This window comes from Terrapene carolina, unplaced genomic scaffold, assembly GCF_002925995.2.
Source record: "Terrapene carolina triunguis isolate 2854851 unplaced genomic scaffold, T_m_triunguis-2.0 Scaffold69, whole genome shotgun sequence".
Lineage (NCBI taxonomy): Eukaryota > Metazoa > Chordata > Testudines > Emydidae > Terrapene > Terrapene triunguis.
Window position 1 is genome coordinate 15656091 of NW_020664420.1, and position 14505 is coordinate 15670595.

Consider the following 14505-nt stretch of genomic DNA (forward strand, 5'->3'; position numbering starts at 1 on the left):
GGGCTAACTGTGGTGTAGACATTTGGGCTCAGGGTGCAGCTTGAGCTCTGGGACACTCTCACCAAGCAGGATCCTAGAGCCCAGACACCAGCCTGAGCCTGAATATCTACTCTGCAATTAAAATGCCCCTTAGCCTGAGCCCTGCGAGCCCAAGTCAGCTGGCCTGGACCAGCCATGGATTTAAATGGCAGTGTAGCCAATGTGGACAGTACTACTGGTATAGGAATTATAGTAGTTGCCCTCAGGAAGGGAGACATGAAAGGGGACCCACCCCCCCCCAAAGCCCCCAACCAACCCACGCATCTTGGAAAGGTGCTGCTTATATCACTGTCCATACTTGCTCTAGGAAGAACATACAAGCCCTGAAGATGAAGTGGAGCAACGAGGGGTTTTCTTTTGCATTTGTCACAGGGAAGCTGTCTTCTTAACACTACAAGTACTGTAGTAAGAGGAGCCATGCAATAAAATGTTTGTGCTTAATACACTGGAAAAACTGTTTAGACTATAATGGTGGCAAAGTGACTGCCAGGTTCAGTAATCTGCCAGGAGTGGTAATATACATTGTAGATGACTCTGGGTACACTAACCTGTTGATCCAACTTTTCAGTATGGAAAGGTGTGAGGAATGGGTTCCCTATTAATTCTTCAATCCTGCTTTCAAACAACAATTTTCTCTCTGGCCCCAGGGCAGCGATGTGACTTTCTCCAGAGTTCACCCATGCCATCCCAAGCACCAGCTACAGTGTTTGGTCATATGTACTCCTTTAACCACTCTTCTTCATTATATACTGAGTCAAAGATTCTTGTGACATATTACACTTAGAAGAACACCAGTTACCTTCAACTCATACAGCCGATGCTTGTGCTACAATCTGTAGAAACAAATTGGATGAAAATTCTTTTGCAAACATTAGGCCTCATTCTGATTTCATGTACATCAGTGTATCACCATTGAATTCAGTGGGATGACTTTCACGGGTGTGAGTAAGATCAGAATCAGTTAGTGTACCCCTAGTCATCTACAATGTATATTGCCACTCCTTTCATATAACTGAACCTGACAGTCAGTTTGCCACCATGAGGGTTAGTTGATTTTATCTGTGTGAATCAGCAAACTTGTCTCATTCACACCAGTTCTTCCTCTTAGTAAGTTTCCTGCTCCCTTGCCCACCCCCATATCATGTATAGACCATATTCTTTCATTGCACAGCCAGAAATCTGTTGCTGAACAGATCTGACTGCCTACACTGGATGAGCAGTGGGGTATTTTTAAGGGACAAGCAGGAGTAGTTTTAGGACACACGCATCTCCCAGGTTTACCTCAGACCTCATTGTATGACACTTCGGACTAACGCTTAGCCAACTAATTTCCATTACAATAATGTCTACATACACAAAGCACAAAAACTGACACAGGCTGGAATGTATGTAACCACCACTAGTAGATGTCCCTGTAAGTAGAGAAAGCTCCAGGACATGGGGACAAGAAAAGAGAAAACTGGAAAATTATATATATATTTTACATCATCAGTGCATTTTTATACTATACAACTCTGAACATCTCTCCTTGCTATATATAACCAAACCTAGCTAATGATGGGCTGTTTTGTGCATCCTAGAGTCTTTGGGTGCAATTCTTTGCTTATAGTCCTCTCCAGATCCAAAGTCTACTGTGTCATGATAGTTTGTAAATTCCTGAGGTAATGGAAACTCCTCTGCTGATGAGTGAGTCCTGTGTCCAAACACTCGCTCCTGAAGTTCAGCAATGTCATTTCTGATGTCTGCCATCATCAGCAACAGAAAATCGAATGAGCCTGGTGGGCCCTGCAAACATGACGTGTGATCATTAATAATACTTATTACTTAGTGCTTTGATATTTTCAGGAGCGGCACCAGGGTTTTTGCCGCCCTAGGCGGCAGCGCTCCTCCTCTGAGCATTCGGCGGTGGGGGGTCCTTCCGCTCCGCATCTTTGGGTCACGTCGGCGGCGACTCCCGGAGCGAGTGAAGGACCCGCCGCCGAATTTCTGCCGAAGACCCGGAGCGGAAGGATCCCCCGCCGCCGAATTTCCGCCGAGGATGGCAAAATGCCACCCCCCAAATCCTGCCGCCCTAGGCGACCGCCTAGGGTCGCCTAGTGGAAGTGCCGGCCCTGGATATTTTCCGAGCACTGCCCAAATATTAACGTAGTTATGCTCGCTGGGGTACTATGACAAAACATTGCTTGGTGTTGGCTGTCTGAAATAAAACTTCTCCCCTTCAATCAACCTGGAATAACTCAGAAAAGCACCTTCAAATGGCAAATGCATTTAGCACACAGGGCTCCATCCTGCAAAATGCTGAACACTTCTGTGAGTAGCCAAATGCCTTCAACCTCTATGGGCATCAGCCCTCATCATCTCAGAAGACGACTTTGCACTGAACAGGCACAGAGCATAGTTCAGAGGAGATTCTTTTCCTCATGTTCCTTCTATTTTAAAAAATAATGACGTACTTTTTATGAATGGAAGATTTATAATAAAATACAATCGATAGGAGAAACTGAATTTTAAAATGAATCCGTTTCTCTACTGTGACCCAAATGCTGTTTTTCAATGACTAAATATGTTTCCATCTGTAAAAATGTTTCCATCTGTTTTTATCTCATTTAACAAAACCATAACGTTTTTTAAGTTCTCTTCACATGGATAAGTGCACAGTAGCAGATAAGTGCCTAGTGAGATTTTCAAACGCATGCCAGTGCCTAACTCCATTGGGAGTGCTTGGTCTGCTGCAGAGGGCTGAATTTCACCCTGACTGAATAAGTATATAGAGTCATAGACTTTAAGGTCAGAAAGGACCATTATGATCGTCTAGTCTGACCTCCTGCACAATGCAGGCCATAGAATCTCACCCACCCACTCCCGTAATAAACCCCTAACCTATGTCTGAGCTGTTGAAGTCCTCAAATCATGGTTTAAAGACTTTAAGGTGCAGAGAATCCTCCAGTAAGTGACCCATGCCCCACGCTGCAGAGGAAGGCGAAAAAACCCCCATGGCCTCTGCCAATCTGCCCTGGAGGAAAATTCCTTCCTGATCCCAAATATGACGATCAGCTAAACCCCGAGCATGTGGGCAAGACTCACCAGACAGACACCCAGGAAAGTATATGAGAACAAATACTCTGCATTGCATCTCTCTCTTCCTCTTCTTCTTCTTATCTTTATTTGTTAATTGCACCAAATCCCAATTAATCCCTTCTTATTGGCTGGTGTTCCTTTTAAGCAAACTGTTTGCTAATGCTGTCCCAATCAAGCATCTGTTTCTGCCATTTACTATTATTAAGCTAACTAGTTCTATGGGAGATGTCCCAGGATAGTGCCTTCTAACGATGTACAGTACACCACGATGGCATGGCGATGCAGCGTATCCACTGAAGAGAGAACAGGGTACATAGACAAATGTTAGGCTTGATGACATTTAGGTACAAAATACTGATACAGTAACAGAGACATAGAGGGATTGCTTTCACCATAGGTATCTGACTGTGACATTGTTACTAGATCATGTCCTTTCTCTACTTGGGAAATCCTAGTTGGCTGGCAGTGATACTTACAGGTGGCCCTTTTGGTCCTGGTGCTCCTCTCTCCCCCTGTAATAAATACCATTTTAATTAGCTGTGATTAAAGCAAGCAGAAAATGACATAGCTTTGCCTCAACTGAGGCACTCATTCATCCCTGTGGATCAAGAATCCCTTGGTAACTATAGGCTTCATCCAATAAGGTGATGTAAACTAAGAGGAACAGGTAGGACAGCTTCCATCTAGCCTACGCACTGAGGATTGAATCAGGGACCTCCAGAACTTCAAGCAAAAGCTCCTAAAAGCTTGAGCTAAAGAGCCAACCCTCCCTAGTTCAGTCTGTAATAGACTCATATCCCAGGCACACTGCGGGATCTGCCACACTCTCTGACCAGTGGGTTACACAGGTGCTGCAGGCTAGTAGGCCAGCTAGAACATTTGCCCAGCATATGCCATGAGGGAATTGGCAGCTGACTGTGAGAGCTAGGGGTTGCGTGGAAACCTCAGACACATTTCTTTGTCAGAGGCTGCTCTTCACGGCTGTCTCAATTCTCACTTCTATGTACAGCTCTGAAGCCTGTTTAAATATCCTATAAGTGGCTGCTATGCAACCCATCCTGCTTTGAGCAGGGGGTTGGACTAGATGACCTCCTGAGGTCCCTTCCAACCCTGATATTCTATTCTATGATTCACTTTGCAGTCACTGGATTTAAGAACTGATGCCCTGGCTACATGCTCACCCACTTTCCCCCAATTCAACGGGGCTTGTTCACTGTAGGTGTAGAGGTTTTCACATATTCCTCCTCACTAGGCAGAAGCACTAGCACAGAGCAATTACTCAGTACACGCATTATTGCTTGTGTCTCCATGCTTTCCACAACCACACTCAGCAACTTGTAAACATACACCCTATTAAATACCCCTGAAGGCAAAATTTCAAATCTTGGCTGGCACAGGGATCTACAGAAGCAGTCAATTTCTGAAAGGTTTGTAGAAAACAAGGTTGACAAAATGGCACCAGTAGCTTTCCAATAGCCTGAAGTTATTTTAAAAATAATAAATAGTAATTGTCAGTCAAAATTGGTGCTGGTTCTTAAGGACATTCACTGATTTTTATGCTTTATAGAGTTCATCATAAAAAATACAACCAAGGAGAGAGTATTGACCACAGAGGAAATCATATTTCACTAGAGGAGAAACACTTTACTCACTTATTATAACACCGTAATAATTATTTGATTGAAGAGCTGATGTTTTGGGTCCCCAGCCACATGTAAAACTAAGCGTTTGTTACCATTTGTTATACATGTCAGACAAAAGCTTTCCAAATACAATTAGGTTTTTTTCTGAGGGTATTCAGATCAACAGGAAATGCCATGTTTGCACAATCTCTTAAGATAGAAAATCAGACTTAAAAAAACAACCAAAAAAGAAGCCCTAGGAAAAAAGAGATCAGAAGGACACAGGCCCTGATACTCAAAGGTATTAGGTGACTAATTCCCATGGAAATTAATGGAAATTAGGCCCCTAAATACCTTTGCATACCTGGGCCATAGTCACCAAGAGAAAAGAGTGAGGAATTAGAAGACTTGGATCAGGCAGATGGAAGAGGCAGAAATTGCATCAGAGGGAAGACAGAGATCAGAAATCAGTATGAAGAACTAAATACACTTCATGCATGCAACAACAGAAGTGAGAGAGACGTGAGCACTTTCTACTGGAATTTTAGGAAGAGAAGTTTCATATCATAGAAGTAATTAGAGCATATAAAGATAAATTGGTTGATTACTTCCAAAATGGCTGTGATTATCTTTTCTAAAATATGTTTTTATTTATGGCCCAGAGACAGATATCTCCACACACAATATGTATAAGTTTAATAAGATGGCCATCTCATTATAAAAACAATTAAATGTAGGAGCACTTATGTTCCAGCTGTTAAAAATGAAATTATCCACATGAATACTTTTTTTGAGCTCCATCTTTCCTTGAACACACAATTTGGAAGCACGTGCTAGAAAGTTTACATAAAAAAATTATAGCTTTCTTAAGATACCCCAAACTTGCCACCATGCAATGATTTCAAACCTGTGGGCCAGATCCTGAAGTAAACTGAAGTAGTGCCATTGACTTCAACAGAACTATATTGATTTACATCAGCTGAGACTATTATTAAGGACCCAGGGTAAAATTTTCAAAAGCACTTAAGTGACTTGAAGCCTAAGTCCTATTTTCAAAAGTGACTTTGGCACTTTGCACCCAGAGTCTCTTAAAAAGTCAATAGGTCTTTGGCTGCTAAGTGTCTAAGTCACAATCATAGAAAAGTAGGGCTGGAAGTGACCTCAAGAGTTCATTTAGTTCATCCCCTTGCACTGCGGCAGGATCAAGTATATCTAAACCATCCCTGACAGGTGTTTGTCCAACCTGTTCTTAAAAACCTCCAATGACAGGGATTACACAAGCTCCCTTGGGAGCTTATTCCTGAGCTTAACTATTCTTAGTTAGAAAGTTTTTCCTAATATCTAACCTAAAACTCCTTTGCTGAAATTGAAGCCCATTACTTCTTGTCCTGCCCTCAGTGAACATAGAGGACAATTGATCACTGTCCTCTGTAAGGAGGGATATGGAGAAGGAAAGGGCAGATGCTCAGCATAGAAGAGGGCATAAGCATTTTCAAGAGCCAGGGAACATAAATAAAAGCATAAAACGAAGAGTGGGATGAGGACACAAGGGATTTGTAGGTGGGGAGGATTTAGCAGTGCATAGGGACTGAGAGAGAGACTCTGAGGACATCAGTGCAAACGCGTGGATGGTCTTGAAAGTGAGGCTAAGGAGCGTGAACTTGATGTGGAAACAGAGAAAGATGCGGAAGGGCTTTGAAGGGGAGGGGAACATGGTCAAATATTGGGAAAGGAAAATTATCTTAGTATTTGGAATAAACTGATCTGCAATAGCAATCAGTGAGATTGATGATAGCGATTGGGGGATGTATGCATACAGGAAAAGACTAATACTTCTGGCCTCACCTTGGTACCATCTCTCCCTGGTGCCCCCGGCGGACCCTGCAAGACAAAGGAATGGTTTTCACTAGAATGGAAAGGCTTGTGTGTGCTTGTGGAGGGTGGGAGGACACACTGCATGTTCTTGACAGGAAAGTAAAATACTGACCACTGGGCCCCGTCTGCCCTGCTTAATATGTGATATGTCAGGCGATGGTCCAATGGGTCCCATTGATCCTCTAGGACCTGGTTGGCCTGGAGGTCCAGGTGAGCCAGGAAATCCTGGACTTCCTTTTGGTCCCGGGACCCCTATAAATTAAAAGTGATCCAGTGAAGGTTAATACCCAGTTAGAGATTTTCTGTTAGTATATCGATGTAAGCAGCAAAGTATACAATTTCCCTAATGGATTCTCCTTTTCCTTTCTCTCTTTTCTTTAAAATAATACTTCACTGATTAGCTGCAGTAATTCCACAAAACCAAAACACAGCAATAAGGCAGTCAGGGACAATGACATTATTCAGAGCAACAGCACCTTTCTTCACTTTCATCCCAGGATCTCAATGTGCTTCACAAACATTAATGAAGGAAACCTCATGAACAGAACTAGACCACAACTGCTATCAGACAGGTGGTCAGGGATATCAAGAGTGGGAAGTGAAGGGAAAAGCAGAAATGTCTCAATACTAACACAACACAGAGCAAATGGGCAAGTTAAACTAAAGAAAAACCTCTTGTAAAAAAGGAAGCATCAGCAAACTTGCAGCAATGGAGGTGTGACGTTGCACTCCATATGCTTTATGAAAATATGCTTGGAATGTGAATATAATGTAACTGGAATATTCTTTATGCAAAAAGTCTCTTGTAAGGTATCATTCAAAAGCTTATAATCTACTGAGTGTGTTCATCCTATTTGTATGAATGTATCATTCTTGTATCTAAAACTAGAAATATGAAGTATTACTCTGAGGTCCTATTGTAATTATGCAAAGTGTGGGCCACTGATGGTGTTTTTCCATTTAGAAGGAGGGTGGGGATCCAGAGAGACAAAAGATTCCCGCCTTGTGCCAAAGCTATAAAAGGTGGGTAGAACAGAACAAAGGGGGCTGCCAGTCATGAGAAATCACCTAGTTACCACCTGAGCTGGAACTAACAAGGACTATACCAGGGGAAAGGATTGGGCCCAGACTAGGAAGGAGTCTAGTCTGTGAAAGAAGCTTATTGGGACATCTCTGAAGGTGAGATTTACCTGTATTCAGTTTCTTAATGTATTAGGCTTAGACTTGCGTGTTTTGTTTTATTTTGCTTGGTAACTTACCTTGTTCTGTCTGTTATTACTTGAAACAAATTAAATCCTACTTTTTATACTTAATAAAATCACTTTTGTTTATTAGTAAACCCAGAGTAAGTGATTAATACCTGGGGGAGCAAACAGCTGTGCATATCTCTCTCTATCAGTGTTATAGAGGGTGGACAATTTATGAGTTTACCCTGTATAAACTTTATACAGAGTAAAACAGATTTATTTGGGGTTTGGATCTCATCGGGAGCTGGGTGTCTGGGTGAGATAGGTGACTTGCTGAGCAGTTTTTGGTTAAAGTCTGCAGCTTTGGGGGCGTGGACCAGACCTGGGTCTGTGTTACAGCAGACTAGTGTGTCTGGCTCAACAAGGCAGGGTTCTGCAGTCCCAAGCTGGCAGTGAAAAACAGGCTCAGAGGTAATTCCAGCACATCATGTGACAGCCTCAAGGGGGTCTCTGTGACCGAACCCGTCACAGGTGAATTTAAGGCTCTACAGAGGAGAGGCATAGAAACAATTAGGACTTTCAAGTTTAGCCCACTTTTATTGGTGATGTGTTGCATCTTTCTTCTACCTGATACATGAACAGAAACGTGTACTGTTCTTCCATTCCACTTCTTATACTCATCAGCTACCAGGTGACTGTTGACTCAGTACAAAATATACTTTTAAGAGGCGAAGCAAGACAAATTAAGTATATATAGGTCAAGAGAAACATTGCCTTTCTTTGCCTCTCACAAGTAGACATCATATCTGAAACAAACAATGTTCACATAATAAGCAACACTAATATGGTATTTGGCTGAACTGCTTTATAACCAGCAGATGATACATTCCTCTTCATAGTGCATGGACATGGGGAGCACAAGAAATTAAAGTCAAACAATGAAGTGGAAAACAGAACTAAAAATGTTTATGATTAGGGTTTGCAAAGGAGCCAGACACCCAACTCCCAGTGTGTCATTCCATTTGAAAATTCCAGCCTACTTGATCACTAATCACATAGGAAATAGGTTAGCAGAGATAGTTTTCAACTAGAAAAAGATAATTCTACAGTACCTTGGACAGCGCAGGTCATTGAGAAACTAGATGGAAGAAGTATAGAGACTAGAGTCAAGCCTTGTTCAGAATGATTTCAAGAAGATAATAAACAGTACATTGCAGTCAGAGTCTTAGCCAGAAGAAGGGTCTAAAATGATATTGTCTTTGCACTGATGACATACCGTAGACTGAAGACACTCTCCTCCAAGAAAATAAAGCAAAGATTTCTTCTACTCAGAGAATAAAAGAGACAGTAATGATAGGAATCAATTAAGTAGATAAGAAATCAAACCAACTAAGGAATACAGCTAGAGCTCTGCAAAACTTCCCAATGAAACCCAGAACCAGATAAAACTCTCTTGGGTTTGTTACTAATCCAAAATTAGACGTAAATTAATCCAAGTTAGTGAATCTTTTAGCATATTTGACTTTAGCTTGAAGGTATCAGAGCTGAAATATAGTTTTATAAACTTTGTGATTTCTCATGGTTTCAACCCCAAATGAGACAAAATGCAGTGTCAGTGGAGTTTTGTTTTTGTTTTCTAATGCGTTTGAATCCAGAAATCGGCACTAAACCAATGAATGAATCCATGCAAAAGTATCATAGGAAAAAGGTTTGTTTGAACCCTTGCAAATTAAAAGCACATTTCCTATTGCGCTAATGAGAATGGGCTAAAGTAACAGGCATTTCTGAAATGAGGTGAGGACAGTTTCAGGCTGAAGAAATGGTGACTGAAATAATGAGACACCCCAGGAAGATATGAGGGAAAAAAAACATCTATAGAACTAGTATGTTTTAGATGTGAGGAAATGTTTGATGAAGAGAAAATGGGAAAGGCATAGAAGGCACTGTCAGATTGTGATGTGGTGGATTGGCAGATAAAACCAATTTTAAAAGAAAAATGTTGCACACTTAGAATCATATTAAATGAAAAGCTTTTTGTTCATATCACTATTTTATATTTGATTTCTCCTGGTTTGCATCTTACCTGGAGGGCCTTGGTGTCCTGGTTGCCCGGGGGGACCTGGTATATAGGCATTAGATGCAAGCACCTTTTCACCAGTGATTTGTTTGCTAAGGTCAGCAGCATTGTTTGGTAGCAAAGCAACCTGAGGGGGGGAAAAGAGAAAGGGTTGTAGATCCACTCTAGTTCCCCAATTTCAATTACAAGCCTTGTTAAGTTTCTCTGGAAACAAAGTGAGTGAAACTTTAAAGGTCTCTATGCAGATGAAGTATTTACTACTAATATTCTCACTATTATTTATATTATGGCAGTTCCCAAAGGCCTAGTCAGGTTTGGGGTTCCCTTGTACTAGTTGCTGTACAGACACAAACCAAGACATATTTCCCTGCTTCTAGGTACTTACAGTACCAGGCCCCAATCCTGCAATACTAGACTGCGTAAGGGCAGACTGCTGTGCTAGGGTGCAGCCCCCCTGATGACTATGGGGCTCTGCCTGGGCACAACTGCCTGCTCACATGTTGTTCATTGCAGGATCAGGACATATTTTAAGACAACAACCAACAAGTGAATGCAGCGAACGATGCAGAAGGAAGGGGGCAGAAGGGAAAGAAAGAGGGCGACAGCAATAAGATCTCATGGCTACACAGCCTGGCAATGTGCATCGCTTGATGGCCCCAAATCACTGAAACTTTAAAAAAGTGAATAATTCAAAGTATTCCCTATCAAACCATAACCCTGTTGTTGTGACCCCTTTATGTTTGCTCTGCACACCCTAGCCCCAAAGAAGTGACCCGTTGGCGCATGGTTGATTATTTCTGTATTATTAATTTACTCATTCATTTATGTGTTTGCTTCCCCCTTCTGCGTAGACTCCCCCCATCTGTCCCTTTATCCAGCACCGTTAGTTCATTTAAATATACGTGAACTGTCCTCACAGCTCCCTCAGATGGTTTGCCTCACCCTGTACAACCCCTGCCCCCATCTGCCCCACATGGGACTGTGAGGTCACTATGGCCCTTAGAGTTTCTCCACTCTCTGCTGCTGTCTGGGGGTGGTGGCAGATAGCTGCAGCTACCAGGATCCACTGATCAGTTCAGCATGTGCTATGATATCATGGCAGACTGGGGCTATGAAGATGCCGGTGGGACCTGCCCATCCTCTCTAACTCCCCTTCCCTTTCCCATCCCTGTCACAACCCAGGGTTCATCTCCACTGCAGCTGGCAACATGCTTCCCAGAGCCGGTAGACAAACACATGCTAGTTCTGCTTGAGCTAGTGTGCTAAAAATAGCAGTGTAGCTGAGGCTAGCACAGGTGACTGTTCCGAGAACAAACCCGCCCAGACCTCCTGGGTATGTACTCAGGCAGCTAGTCTAAGCCGCCACCCATGCTATCCCCTGGCTACACTGCTACTTTCAGCATACTGCCTTGAACAGAACTAGCATGTGTTTTTCTACCCGCATTGGGAAGTACCCTCCCAGACACACTGCAAGAGTCAGTCTCCCAGTCCCACAAAACAGCTCATAGAGCTCCGAATGGCAGATCACATCAGGGCTACAGAAGCTGTACAAGGGTTGTCGCCTAGTGCTGCTGGAAGAGGGCAGGAGGCTGCTGGGACCGTGTGTTCCCTAAGGGCTGGTCCATCCCCTCCCTGCTGGTAGCCACCACTGCTGCTGTTGAGTTTCTCCTTCCTGGAGGTTGCTGGGGCCTTCTGAAAGGACCACTTCCCTCTCCCACTGTGAAATTCTGTGGAAGAGTCCAGATGATGTGGGGCTGCTGGGAGGGACAGGGAATTGCTGGGGCCATGTGCCTCACTGCCTTTCTTCGGGGAAGGGGGGAGGAAGAGGAACTGAGTGGGGGGCAACTCAATTAGGCCCCTCTTCCTGCTCTGTGGATGGTTTTGCAGAGGTAGGCCTCTCCTCTACCTTCCAGCTAGAGATGTGGGAGATCCCAGAAGCGGGAAAGAGGAGATCCTAGGTGATGATTCGGGCCCAAATTATCATATATCCGGTAGGGAGAGACCAATGGTATTTACTCTGAAAGACTGGTGAACAATGCAAATGGGGAGAAAGTAGAGAAGTAACAACAAATTTCTTTAAATTGGATGAAGTCTCATTAACTCGCCAGTCTCATGAGGAAACGTCTCTCCTTCTGCCTTGCCTGCACTAAATCTCTTCCTTTCCCTCTCCCTCTGTTGTTCTTTAACCCTGTAACTGTAGGATTTAACTCGGAAAAGTGTTCTGGATACACTCTGTATGAAAGTAGCTGAACAAAACAAAGTTGGACTGCATGACGAGATGCACACTGTGTATCTGAAGTGCTGTTATGCATAAAACACTAGGCACCCTTGTCTAGATAATAACATTTAACAATGAAATGTTTTAAAAGATATTCTGAAAACCTTCTGTCCCCCAAAAATTGGCCCAGGGGAGACAACAATCATCCCTACTGATCTGCAGCCAAGAAAGTTACTAGCTGGGAGTGACCACAGGTGGAGTTGGGAATTTTGCTCTACCAAACCGAATTTAAAGAATGTTTTAAAGATACTTGGGGCAAATCCATTCCTGATGTAACTCCCTTGACCTCCTGGATGAATTTGGCCGACTGGCTATTTCAGTGTTTGATTCCTTCACATTTGCATTAGAGAGCTGTATTCTAAAGCATAATGATTCTTGTTATCTGGCATTAATTTGACCAGCCACGTGGAATTCATTGAATTGGATGGTCTCAAGATTTCTCTAGTTATTGCTATTAATTGTTGACATATACTCACCTGCCAATGGTATAAACCTAAGGCTGTTAATGTAAGGAGATGGTAACGCTATGTGCCTGTAATATGCAGCAACTTTTATGCAAAGATCTCCATCAAAGGATGGAGGCATTTTGCAAGTATTAATGACTTAAGCCTGGGATGGAACTAAGTGTTAGTGTCTATTTTACAGCTAGGTATATTGAGACAAAGGCAGGTCAAATGACTCGCCATACGTCAAACAACAAGTCAAAGCCACCAGGGCCCAGGTCACTTCCTCTCCTCTCCTTCTCACTCATTGTAACGCCCCAGTATCTACAGCCCTAAGGCTGCAGCCAAGGCAGAGAGAGAGGAAATAGGACCAAGTATCCTAATTTTGTTTCTTTAAAGAAAAGAAGAGAACTGTATTTTCGAGGAATGGGAGTGTGTGTGTAGAAGGATTTGCCCATCTGACACTGGTCAGACCTCACCTGATGAGCCCCTGGCTCAGCTCCTTGTTTGAGGCCTGTTTTAGGGCTGTCAACCAGGGACAGTGATTGTGTAACCCAATCCAGTCTCTCCCTGTCTGTTAATCAGCCCACTAAGCCTTCTTGCTGTTCACGCTCAGTGGCTTCACTGATGTCATTCCACAACATCTGGTTGCCACATACAACAGCTGGACTGTCTGGAGTCCAAAGGTTTTTCTTTACTGCAGAGCTAACGCAGGCTCTTACTCGGGTGTTGTCCCTAATCTGGCTCCCGTCCACACACCCCACCTCTCAACCGAGTGTGGTGGTGCTTTACACCTCAGCTAGCTTGTCTGTCCTGGGGCACAGGCTAAAACTCAAGTGCAGCTTACACTCTGGGAAGGGGGAGGAGTTGAGTGGTCAGGGAGGGATAGATCTTTCCCAGGAGCCCCAGAGGAAGCGCAGATGCTGGCAGGGCTTTGTACTTTTATCTTTTGTTTTAAATTAAAATATTTGCACTTCCCTAAACAATTAATTTATGGCTTGCAGGTGTGCCAGCCGCTATTTTAGCTATTACCCAAGGATTGAACCTTGGACCTCCAGAACCAAAAGGATGAGTTGCTACAGCTTGAGCTAAATAACAAGGTTCCGTGGGAAGGGGTCCGTAACAGACCCCCAGCCTCTGTGGATTAAGCATAAAGAAGAACACATAAAACACACTGATCAGGGGGTTATACAAGCTTGTTATCTTGGGCTGTGATCTCTCATAAGGCGTGAGTGGGGTCGTGCTACCACTTGGTTGGGAAGCATAGAAGAACCATCTAAATGCTGCAGGAAGTGACAGTGGTGACTCTGTAAATGAAATTCTTCTCTCTGTGTAGGCATTAAACCAATGCCCTAGCACAGTTTTGGGGCTGCCAAAGATGCCATTTTTAGACTGAGAGCTAGAACTAAGTCTTGACCACTTGTGATCATTAAAATTTCCCTACCACTTTTGGCAGGAGGGTTCTAGGTGTCAGAACCAGCGTCTCTATAAATTCAAACTAGTAAGTAAAATTCTGCCAGTCTCAAGTTTCACCTGGACTAAGCAGCTGTGTAGCATTTATATGCACTGTTGAAAAGCATGGAATGTTTCACCCCATTGATGGTCACGTTTGAGTGATGGATTAATTAATTTCCCCTATATAGATTTTATTTCAATTTGTGGCCTGGAGGTTACTTTGGGCTCTTTCAGGATCCCAACTGCTATATAAATGCCACTCATTATAGTCATTACAATGACCAATTCTTCAGTTTATGTTCTGAACAGCCAGACAGGAATCAATGTGTGTAACTGCAAAGGATCGACATGAACAGAATATAAAAACGTCTTCTGTTGCTTGGGTAAAAAAAAAAAAAAAAGACTTGTACTGTCAACAAGCTTTTTTATTAAATAATTTAGTAAGTAAAAA

General features: G+C 43.0%; 1 protein-coding gene across 1 annotated transcript in view; it reads right to left on the minus strand.

Moving 5' to 3' along the window:
- Nucleotides 1-228: 228 nt before the first annotated feature.
- CCBE1 (collagen and calcium binding EGF domains 1) overlaps nt 229-14505 on the minus strand; it is a 179104-nt gene continuing 164827 nt past the window's right edge. Inside the window, exons 7-11 of the mRNA XM_026649035.2 lie at nt 9885-10005; nt 6727-6866; nt 6585-6620; nt 3594-3629; nt 229-1824 (exon numbers count right to left, since the gene is read on the minus strand). Coding sequence (XP_026504820.1) covers nt 1591-1824; nt 3594-3629; nt 6585-6620; nt 6727-6866; nt 9885-10005 — 567 coding nt within the window. The 3' untranslated portion in view covers nt 229-1590. The remainder of the gene's footprint in view (nt 1825-3593; nt 3630-6584; nt 6621-6726; nt 6867-9884; nt 10006-14505) is intronic.